At 35.8% G+C, this 12,064-nt stretch overlaps 1 protein-coding gene across 1 annotated transcript; it reads right to left on the bottom strand.

Annotated features, from left to right (window-relative positions):
* Positions 1–2,937: 2,937 nt before the first annotated feature.
* On the bottom strand, positions 2,938–5,620 carry LOC128028546 (DNA-directed RNA polymerase I subunit RPA34). The gene is made up of 3 exons (XM_052615786.1): positions 5,431–5,620; positions 5,187–5,316; positions 2,938–4,400 (listed from the first exon to the last, which is right to left on the bottom strand). Exons 1-3 carry the CDS (start codon positions 5,483–5,485, stop codon positions 3,734–3,736), a joined length of 852 nt encoding a protein of 283 aa, XP_052471746.1. The 5' UTR covers positions 5,486–5,620; the 3' UTR covers positions 2,938–3,733.
* Between the last annotated feature and the right edge of the window lie 6,444 nt (positions 5,621–12,064).

Genomic DNA, 12,064 nt, shown 5'->3' with positions numbered 1-12,064 from the left:
TTCTTCTGTTTTTAAAGTAAAAAATGACAAAGTTTTTCTATTTCGATAAATTGTTTCTATTTTTATCCTGTTTCATTCTGAAATATATCACATTGCGGAAGTGAAATGGGTTTGCAAATGCAATTTCTAATTGGTCTTTTGCGTTCCAAAGTTATGAATATGTCGGTAAAGCGAATAAATAAAGGAAATAAAGAGTTTTTACTCTAGACTGCATTGCAAAAAGGTTTTATTTTGAAATACTGTAACATTCTGGCACGTAGTGCCACCAAAACACAACACAGGGCTGCTTTTCCAAAAAACATCATAAGCCTAGATCATAGAGACTAATATTGCCAATGGTTTCTACAATCTACTTAGGCTTACAATGTTTTTGGGAAATGCAGTCCAGATTTATATTTATGTATCCAAAAAGTAAAAAAATATAATCACACTCACTAAGCAATGACAAGATGTGTCTAAGTAACTATTCATAAAGGGAAACCCTGCCAATTTAATTTGAATTACAAATTCGACACCGCTCCCAATTAGCCTACTTTAACATGAACCTTCCGCCCGTTTTTCCACAGTTTTAAAAACACAGCAGCTAGCACCTGAAGGTTAAATCTCACAACAATTCCATGAGGTTATAAAAAGCTCTAGTGACCCAGTTTCCATCTGCACTGCCCCTTTTATCTTGACAAGCCATGAAAAAGAGGCAGAAACGGAGATGATGTCAGAGCTGCGCAGAGGGAAGCATGCGTTTGGCATCGGTGGGAGTAAGTGACCCTTGGACAGATGGAAGCACAGCATGTCTGGCAGAGCATGTCGGCCTACCCTAACGGGTCATGCAGTCGCCACCATGAACCCTGGCCTCAGACAAAATAAGGCTTGTTGGGTTTTCATTTGGGCAGCGAGAGAAAATGGCATATTTTCAACAAATTGTTTTTTTTTTAAATTTAAACTAAACAGAGTATAGCCTTGCAATATTAGTAACAGCCCAATTCTCACACAAATGTGTTGCAAAAAAGATGATACAACAGCACAGAGACTTCAAAAAAGCAAATAATACGTTTTAAATACATTTTTATAATTTATATTATAAATATATAACATTAAGCTACAAACACACACATATAACAATGTTTACATAAGGACAGCACAGCAGTAGTAGATGCTTGAGAACAGCAAAAAAGTAAAAAAAAGTATTATATATATATATATATATTAATATTTAAGACTACAGTTTACTTTCATGCACATTATTTTGCGTTCTATATTTAATTCTACAGTATACATCTTTTTTTATATTTTAATCTTATATTTTTATATAGCTATATTTATGTATATTTTCATCTGTGTTGTATTCTTTAATAATTTCACTGTCCATGGAGCGGACCTGACTCAAATTTCACTGCTGCTTATATATGCTCTATATAATTGTGTATATGTGACGAATAAAAATTTTGAATCTCTCTCTCTCTCTCTCTCTCTATATATATATAGTAAATATATAAAGTAACACACAACATAAAATATTTACTTGCAGGGCACAATGAGCACAGGCATCTGTTGAGTTTGGCCGATCTCCACTTCTGCCTTTTATCATCCCAGCCAAAAGTTGTTTTCAAAGGCTGGTCTTTACTGATTTTTTATTAATTAAACAATTTATTTATTTTATATTAAAACAAATCAAACAATATTTCAGGCAGCACATCTTGGTCAGTGACAGAAACCGAGTTTCTGAGCGCTCTCATGATAAGAACACATTCATAGAGGTGGGTAAGGACACAATGAGGAGAAAATGGCATTGTGGTTGTCAAGGCAACCAGCTGAAAGACCTGCTGCTTTTATAACATATGTCTGACTTGATTTGGGTGTGCACATTGCAACAGTACAATCACACTTATTTTATTCCCGTTTTAATCCAATGCAGGAGACAAATCCAACTGCATTCTCTGCAGGCTTCATTAATACAAACAAAAACACGATAAATAAATAAAAAAAAACTATATTCTGACACCATACAGAAATGTAAATGAGAGGCTTGTGGTAAAATTGCATGGAAAATCTCCCTGAATTCCTTGCTGCTGCAGAGGAGGCTCAGTGACACATTTTGGATTCGACTGCTTGGAGTGAGTCATGTCAAGGCATTAGCATGCAAACAAGTTTCTGGTGCAGTAATTCATCCCAAACAAACACTTCAACAGGATTTAGCAAGTAGAAATATTGACTAGTGCATCTTGATGTGAAGAAAATGGGGTGCATTCAGATGGACACTGGTGTTTCTTCTGTCGTTTCTAATTGGGGGGAAGGTACCTATCGATGTGTGGCGAACCCCATCCCGACCGCCGCGCGCGGCTCCGTGGTCCTTGGCAAGTGCGCGTTGCTATGGTAACTCCTCCGACCCCCCTCCATCCTACCCAAACCCCCCCCCCCCAAAAAAATGCTGCAGGCCGCATGGAGCACGCTGAAGAGTGAGAGAGCGAACGACAGAGAGAGAGAGAGAGATCACCACAGTGGAGAAAGACAAGAATTGCTGCAATGAAAAGGGGGAGGGTGTGCATAAACGAGATTGGCTCTCGGAAAAAAAATCATTCCATCAGCATCAGTTTAGGGTGCATAGGACCCTGCGCTTCGCTTTGCAGTCTGAGCACGTTGCTTTCAAACTTCAGACTGCATTCAATTATTTATTTGCTTCACCAGACACCCAGCAATGTTCAAGCATCTCATAACGCCTATGGCATATCGCGTGGAAAAAAATATTATTGATGAGTTTATATGAAAAAAAAACACACACAAGACAAGACAAACGAGTTGGACGGACGTGATTACCGTCCCCGCCTCTGTGATAAAATCACAGGTGGTGACAAATCACTTGTGTCTCTGTGACTCAAACTCAGAAAATAAATGTCAAACGATGCAAAAGGTGCGTGTTGGAAACAGGTGCACATAAAATAATACACGCATTCCATTTCTTTACTGTACAAACACACACATATAGTTTATGTGACGATATATCATGTTTAATTCACATAAAGTTCTCAGTGAGAGAGTATCAGCAGGTGCAGCGTTCTTTAAATACCTGATCAACGCAGATGTGAGCAGCGCCTGTGTGAAACTCCTCATGTGATCCCATTGGGGCTTTACCTGCATGTGCGCAGTGGGACGGGCAAAGAAACCAAATTTGCAGGCGGCAAACGTGCCTCTGCTCATTAGAAAACATGACCATACCCCAGTGCAGAACAAGCGGCGGCCCTTCTGCGTTCTCAGCGGGAGAGGGAGATCTCACGCCACCTACCGGTGAACTGCAAGTACTGCAGAAACGTAGTGTTTAAAGAGAAAGTTCAGCAAAGAATTTAAGTCATTCTTTTTTTGAAAAACGCCTTAGGGTATTTGTCAATACAAGGAAAGTCAAATCAAAAAATATATATATTTTGTAATGTTCCATAAAATCATTGAAGTTTGGAACGGCATGAATGTGAGTAAATTGTTTCGATTGTTCAGCTGAACAAATGAAAAAAAAAAAAAAAAAGACTTTCAGTAGACAAAAACTGTTAAAAAAAACCCTAAAACACAAGAAAATTATATGTTAAGCAGAAGAATAAATCAATGCATTAGGTAATTATTAATGTTGTGCAAAACCTTTGAATTACTTTAAGACAGAGTTTCTCCATTGTATTTCACCATTAAATATCACAGGAAGCATTTGTGAATATGAAAAAATTGATAAATCATTTCAAGTTCTTATGACAGTCTATTCGTGTCGATTACTTTTCTTTTTCTTCTTTTTGGTTTTTCCTGGTGTGTCAAGGTAATCATAAGAAGGATCCAGTGGCTCCGTTTTGGATATTAAACTTGCATCAGTTATGTCTTCACTATGTCTTTCCTTCTCTTTCTTCACCTTTTTCTTCTTCCTCCTCCTTTCCTCCATCAGTTCTTCCTCCATAAGCTCAGACAACTCAATCTGTGTCTGTTCCTCCTTGATATAAACTGTGTCACTGTCCTCTTGCCTCTTGTCTTTCTTTTTCTTTTTCTTCTTTTTTCGCTCTTCGCCCCCAATCGGATCTTGACTGGTTCTCTTGGGAGCAGTTGGAGAGACTACTGTGACTTCATCTTGCCTGTGAGCTGCAGTGGAACTCCCAAAAGGCTGGAAACGTTGCTTCAGACCAGCTGGGATGGATGGAGCTGGAGTTGCCGGGATGGGAACGGGACATTGGTTCTCACTGCAGTTTCCATAGCTCTCTGAGATCTTGAGGACACCACTGAAGCCAGAGGAACAGAGAACAGGCTTCCCTTTGGAAATGAGCAGATGGAGGTCTGATGGTGCTGTCCTGCTACTGAGAACGCTGTAGATCTGAGGTGTTGTGCCACTAGACTGGACCATTTCCAGTCCCGATAAGGGAACTTTGAGCTTTTCAAAGCTGCAGAGGACACAAAACAATGACTATTAAATTGATAAAGCACAATTTCAGTTATGCAATGCTTAACACAGGGTTTTGTTTTTTAATATGAATTTTTGAAATAATTTTAGCAATGATCTCTTGCAGTACATTTAATACATTCAAACCATTTAACCAGTGACGTACAGGCAGTTACCCTCAATGGACAGACATAAATTACAATGTTGCGATGCTTTTAATCATCAGGAGTATTTACAAAGAACAATTTCTACCTTAAACAATATTTCAGAGCACAGCATGACTAGAAAAATGCATCTTCACAGTAGAGTGTTCTGTGATTTTTAAGACACATTTATGATATTAAAACAGTGATATTCCCAGATTTTCTATGACCTTGGCAATAATTTAAAAATAAATTTAAAAAACTAAGTCAAACAGCTCTAAAGGAATGTAAAGCACCTAACTACTTATAGATGTTTTTTATAAATAAAATATAAAAAAAATATTATTATTATTATTATATCGTACAGGAGTGCTGGAATTTACAGAATTCCTATAGAATTTCTATTACTATTTTAAGCATTATTAAATACCACTTTCTAATTGCATGATGTATCCAATTAAATTGTACTGAACAATAAAAAAATGTATTACATTAAATTAATATTAATAATATTTTCACAGATAATTTATTATTGTTGTTGTTGTTATGTGTGACATCCTCAGGATTGGTTCCAAATTATGACAGAAATCATTTTAGCACAGCTGTAGATTAATCCAATATGTTATTTCCCGAGTATTTTGTACCATTTAGAATCAAAACGAGCTGGAGCTTTGATGAGCCATAATTCCTTCTCCTCATCTTCGTCCCATAAGACGTTTACAGAGGAATCATACGACATGGGCACAAAGTCAGCAGGACACTGGTACTTCGAAACTGGGGGGAGAGAATAATGTTAGATTTTTTTTAGGTATTGGACATGTTTGAGTTTATTGTATGTAATGATAAGACTGACCAGTGTTTAGTAGTTAGCACCTAACTTAACGTTACCTCTCTTCTTTTCTGCCGAAGTCCGTTCACAAGCTTCATCTTCACTGTCCGACATAGCGGCACACTTTTACTATAACAGTCTGTAATAAATGTACTCCGATTTCAGTGTCATCAATATATACTCCTAATACAAATGCCCATGTAAACATGTGAATCACATGTGGATAGAAGAGAATCAACTTTAACCCGGAAACACTTCTAGCAGTCGTTGGGGATCGTTTGTCTGTAATACATGTATACGACAGCAGAGGGCGCACTTATAAAGCTTTTCTATCATTACTGTTATCAATACAATATCAATACAACCAGTACAAGTTAGACGCAAGTTTTGTGAAGAAAATAAAAACTTATTTAGTTATGCTGTTAACTGTCACTCACAAAAATTTTTTAACATTACTTTTATGTACCATTTTCATGGTAATGCAGCGTTTGATTTGATAGGGGAAGTCGTGGCCTAATGGTTAGAGGGTTGGACTCCCAATCGAAGGGTTGTGAGTTCTAGTCTCGGGCCGGACGGAATTGTGGGTGGGGATAGTGCATGTACAGCTCTCTCCACCTTCAATAACACGACTTAGGTGCCCTTGAGCAAGGCATCGAACCCCCAACTGCTCCCCGGGCGCCGCAGCATAAATGGCTGCCCACTGCTCCGGGTGTGTGCTCACAGTGTGTGTGTGTGTTCACTGCTCTGTGTGTGTGCATTTTCGGATGGGTTAAATGCAGAGCACAAATTCTGAGTATGGGCCACCATACTTGGCTGAATGTCACTTCACTTTCATTTTAAAATGGGTTTCAATGGATGAATTTTGAGATTTTAAGGTTTTTAATAATTTCTGATGATTTCTAAAGTGTGATCTAGAAAAAGGCAACAAAGAAGACAAATGTATTTTTTTTTCTCTCACAAAGGTTAGAACTCCTGTTAACAAAAGAGATTGGTAAAATATATATTTCCAACGATATATAATTTGTCATGATTAGATTAGGATTTAATTGTAATGTAGTGAAGTAAACGTAGGAGTCCCATGGAGGAGCCCGGTGACAGTTAACAGGATTATTCTTCGCAATAAACGCCAATATTTAAAACCGTTTATTATTACAACATTATCGACGTGATTGTCAGCGCTAGCAGCACGCTGGGAATGTAAAGCAAATTACACCGAATTTAAAAGCTCATCACACAAATATCTTATGGCTTTGACAGTAAAGATCTGGCCACATCACTAAATACACATTACACTGAATATCTAAGCCATTCCCATGAGGATGTATTTTCAGTGGCAACAAATTCCTATTGAATGAAATAAAAATGTAAAATAGTCCAAAGTTAAATGAACGATCGATTTATTGATGATATGAAATACTATCTATCAAATCAGTTCACAAAAAATTCACATGTAAAGGTGTGACACAGATGATGACTGCCAGTAAACATGACATTTAAAACACTGTAACTTCTGAACTGAGACTTGAAACCTGCTATATGACATGGATACAGGTAACATGCCTCATCTCTGTGTAGCCCTTGATGATGATCTTTTAGAGTTTTTCACAGAAAAACCACTATGGACATAATATAACGAACATAATAATTTTATATAATATAAAAATAGCCTAATCCTAAACATCGTTAAATTATACAATTTTCACCTTTTCAGCTAGCCCTTGCATTCACCAACTCACATAACTTATCTGCAAAGAGAAACAAAAACAAGCATGTGAGTGCATGGGACATGATAATTAAAAATTCTACAAAAATCCAAAGAAATATATAAAAGCAACAATACATCCACTGAAACCCATTTCTGTGATCCTGTTTCTGCATGCCTGTGTGTGTCAGTGAAAGCAGCACATTAATTGAAACTTGATTAAAATGACTGCAATTATTCAACTGTTTGAACCAACGCATTCAAACAATTACAATTAAACAAAAATAATCTTTAAAAAAAATGCATTTTATAGTTATTCAGTTACAGGATTGTCCTGTTATTTGACATAGAACATGTGTATGTACATGCACAATTTATTTTCTGTAATAAATAATAAAAAATATATATTATAATAGATCTGTATTTTTTTAAAACAGTATATAGCTGTTATACTTAAAAGGCCAAACAAAATATCTATACAATTTCTTTTTTTCCTTTTTGGCAATTATGGTGGGAATGTTCAATACCAATAGACTTTAATATGTGGCTAGTATTTTATTTATTTAGTCATTTATTTTGGAAAAAGAGAAAATATCTATTTTAAAATATTACATTTTAAATTACATATTTTAGTTTGCAAATGAGATGCATGTGATTTCTTCTTAGAAACGTTATTTTTACTAATGAAATATCAGTCTATTTTGTTGAAAGGCATGGGCTTGGTATTCTGTTACCCTTCTGCATTTATTTGACCAAGGTTCAATACTGTGGGAAAGCTCCCCAGTGCAGTAGAGCACAGTAGATGCAGTTTGTAATTGGAGATGCTCCTCATAAAGACTCAAAGCCTTCTCCTAAGAGATCCAGTGAACAAGATGCTTACAACAATATCATAAATATATCAGATCACTGAGCAGTTCGTAGAGTTCATACAGTCTGAGGGTCAAGGTAGATCTGTAAATTGTGTTGATGTTGTACTGTGTATTTTGGCTGGACCAATCAGATTATGTTGTCCTGGTTTAATTTTAGAGCACACATGAAAAGTAAATAAAGGAATCTTGAGCGAAAATGCATGTAAACAAAATATAATGAGGCTTCTCATTTTTGATTGTGTGGAAAGTTTTTATGAATATTTATTTACTTTCTACAATTATGCATTAATAATAATACATGTAATTATTAATGTATACACTATACTAATATTAACTTGTAAATATTCTTATATATTCTTTCATTTAACATAAATCAGTTCATGTTAACAATGTCAGTGTAATGCTGTCCAGGGCTTGAATCTAGTGGAATATTTAAGGACAGTGAATCCAGTGAGAACCGGAACTTTCTGACATGATCTAAACTGTGAAGTTCAGCTAGATGACGAGGTGCTTAGTCTGTGGTTACTTCCCATCAGCACAAGCACATCCTGAGTTGGTCCCCCATCTTTGGTGTTGCTCTTAGAAAAGGTTATTCACTTAGGGGATGGGAACATGGGAAAATCAACCATATCCCGCTTCTCTTGCCCCATGCCTCCGGACCCACAGTAATCCAGTCAACTGGGAAAGCGTCATTTCACTGACCCTCTGTCTCGTCCAGAACCCCCAGCAGACACCATGACATCAGCAGGACAGCAGACTAACCCTGCAGCGATCATCTTGCACCCCCTGTCCTCAAACCACCCTGCTCCCCTCACCTCAGGAGGACTTCTTCCACAAGTTTATCTTTTTCCATCATTGATGATACGTGAGTGTCAGACAGAACTTGTAGATATAGTACACACTGTTAATTGTTGATTATTAATTTCCTTAAAATTTCCTACATCACAGAAGCTGAAAAATAAAAAGTTATAATTATTTAAAGCAATAAAAAAAAAAATCTTATTATAAAAATAAAAAAAAATGACCTAAATATTTACATTTTTGTTGTTTATTAATCGAATTGATTAATAAAACAAATTTGACAAACAATAAACATACACATTAATTTTAATGATAACAACAATTAAGATTAGAATATTTACTTATTTTTATAACATTTATATGTACACCATTGTTGAGGTCAGTTAGTTTTTTGATGTTTTTAAAAGAAGTCTCTGATGTTTAGGGCTGCATTTATTTGATGCAGTAAAACTATCTAATATGCTGATTTGGTACTCAAAAAAACAAAACAAAAAACAAATCTTATTATTAACAAAGTTGAAAGCAGCTGCTCGAAAAGTTCCATAAAACAAACTTCGAAAGAACAGATTTTTAAAATAAAATAGTTTATTTATTGCCGTTCAACATAATGCATCTTTGCTGAATAGAAGTTCAATAAATAAATAAAAATCTTACTGACTGGTGTGTATTTAAATATTTAATTTAAAAAATTTATTTCTTATAATATGTTTAATTTTAAATATTCAATTATTTACATAAACAGCTAATTTATATATATATATATATAGAGAGAGAGAGAGAGAGAGAGAGAGAGAGAGATTAGTTCTAAAATAGTACCTGTTGTCACATTGAGTGCTGTCTAATAAACACAACAGAGCTGAAGGTGAACACAAGGTCACATCAATGAACCATGATGCAAAGTCCCGAAATATCACTTTACCATTGTTCAAAGTACAGCAAAACACATTTGATTATAGTTCTCAGTCTTTCAAGCATGAATATGAAAATAAAAACATCTCTTTGCACTGTACACACTGCCTTTTTCTCAGAATACATCATCATGCTTTCTCTAACAACTTAAGCCAGACCTTGTGCATTTAACATACCACAGTGTTTAGGTGAGACATCCCATCATCTAGTCTAGTGTTTAAAAAAAAAATGCATCAACGTTTCAGCCTTTCTCTTCCAATTTGAATGACACTGTTTTACCATGACCATGTTTTAGTGCTGGAAATGTGTGTGCTTTGGTGTGAAGTAAGTCCTCTTTTCTTGGTTGGATTCCTCATAGGGATGTTGTGAGTTGGAGACAATCTCTTGTGGAAAATAAGGACTTTGCCTCCCAAATGTCTCTGCTGAATACCGACATACAACAGCAAGCAAATAAATCACACGGCGACTTGAAATGTGCAGATTACGCAAGTGCAAGTAAGTGGGTGGGTTTTATTTTGCCTTCAGTGAAGATTAATGAAGAAGCCTGTATTTCATTATAGTCCAATCCAATGTCTATTGTCACTGACTGAAATATGATAAATTACAAATGGCATCAAACGCATTATTCTAATGTTCCAGTGAGAACTTGACCTACGCTTAGAAATCATGATACAGTTCAAGTAGCCCACTTCACCCCCTGCACAGTGAGTTTAACACATATCTAAAGACAACAACAGCATCCACTATAATAGATCTCAAAGATATTGTCCTATTATTTATTCATAAAGTAACATCAAATAAAGAAATGTTCAAGTAGACTGACTGAGAAACATCATTACACTTATATAGTGACAAAATAAACAAGAAAAACATGTACATCACACATTCCGCCAATACTTTAATTAGAACATCAAAATATTAATTATAATCATTTTGATAATTATACAAAAATATTTTATTAAAATATTCACTACTAACAATATATTTAATTATTTTAATATTTTCTCTTAAATGGAAGGTGGGAATATGTCAAGGAGCAGCATGCAGACATGTTTGTACAGTCTGACACTTTGAGATAAGAACCCATTGGCATTGCTCCTTTCCAGGTCACTGGACAGCCACAGCGCACCGGCTCAGAGCTGAAGTGCCAAGGCATTGTTCCACTCAGGAGGAACGTGACCCAGGGAACACCGAACTTGCACAGATGGGCAGTCTGCTGCAATACACTGTTGAATGAGGGAGCATGAAGTCATGACTTCAGTCACACAGATGGTGAAATGTAAAAGTAAATGCTGGCAAGGCACCTGCTGTTGAACATATCTATAAATAAACACAGGCAATGCAGCTTAAAGATGAATTTGCATATTTTTCTTTGAAAAGACCCGTTTTATTCTCCCATGTTACTCAAACGTCTGAAAACTACAGTATTACACTTCTGTTAATTTAAGAATGCCTATTGCATTTAAGACTACTTACTTTTTTATCATTATAGGAGCAATGTCCTAAAACGGGTGTCAAGCTCACAATTCCTCCTGGAATTGAGTTCACTGTTGTAAATATATCACTGCTGTAATTTCAGTAGATAATCATCAAAGTTATTCCCCAACAGATGTATAGGGGGAGTGTTGGAAAGAAAGAGAATGTATTTGCCCTATTAGAAAAACCATCAGACTTTCATCTTTATTTCAAGTTAAAAAAAAAATTAATTGTCATTTTTTAACACTAACAACAGAAAAAGATATTCCTAGTGGAGAGAGATTTCCTGTGTACAACATGCAGGAATTAGCCAATGTAGCATACATAAATATTTTGGAGATAAAGTCTTGTGTTGACAGAATATGTAAGAAGTCCCCCCTGAGCATTTTACTGGCAGCTCAGTGTTCTGCTCTATTAATAATCTGACACACTTCAGAAGCAGCTTGATTCTTCTCTACAGTGGCTGATTGGAGTCAAAATGACTAATCTGTGTTAGCACATCTTCACATAAATGGCTATGTTGACAGATGTGTGATTTTCCACTAAACTACAGTAAATGGCCACATGTGTATACTCATGTACTTACCTAATGCCATTGCCCTTGATCACACATGATATCATAAAAACATTCCCTTTTTATATCAATTTATCACTTCCTTTATCAACATATGTTGCCAAATATAGAATTTATCAGAAGAAAAGAGCTGAGAATTACAGAAGAGAAGAACGGCCCACATCATATATTTTATTTCGGCATCCATTACATTCTCACTGCTGACATTCAGGACTTCCAGTTTGGTAGGCTGAAAGAGGCCAACTGGAGAACTAATGAAGAAAAAAATGTAAACAATAGCAAAGCCCATTGTTTGGAAAACAGTTTCCATTTTGTGTATCTGTGGGCCACCGAACGGAAAGGATGTCAAACAAGAGACGGCT

Source organism: Carassius gibelio, chromosome A15 (genome assembly GCF_023724105.1).
Source record: "Carassius gibelio isolate Cgi1373 ecotype wild population from Czech Republic chromosome A15, carGib1.2-hapl.c, whole genome shotgun sequence".
NCBI lineage: Eukaryota > Metazoa > Chordata > Actinopteri > Cypriniformes > Cyprinidae > Carassius > Carassius gibelio.
The sequence above is the reverse complement of the archived record's forward strand: the minus strand, read 5'-3'. Positions and strand labels throughout refer to the sequence as shown.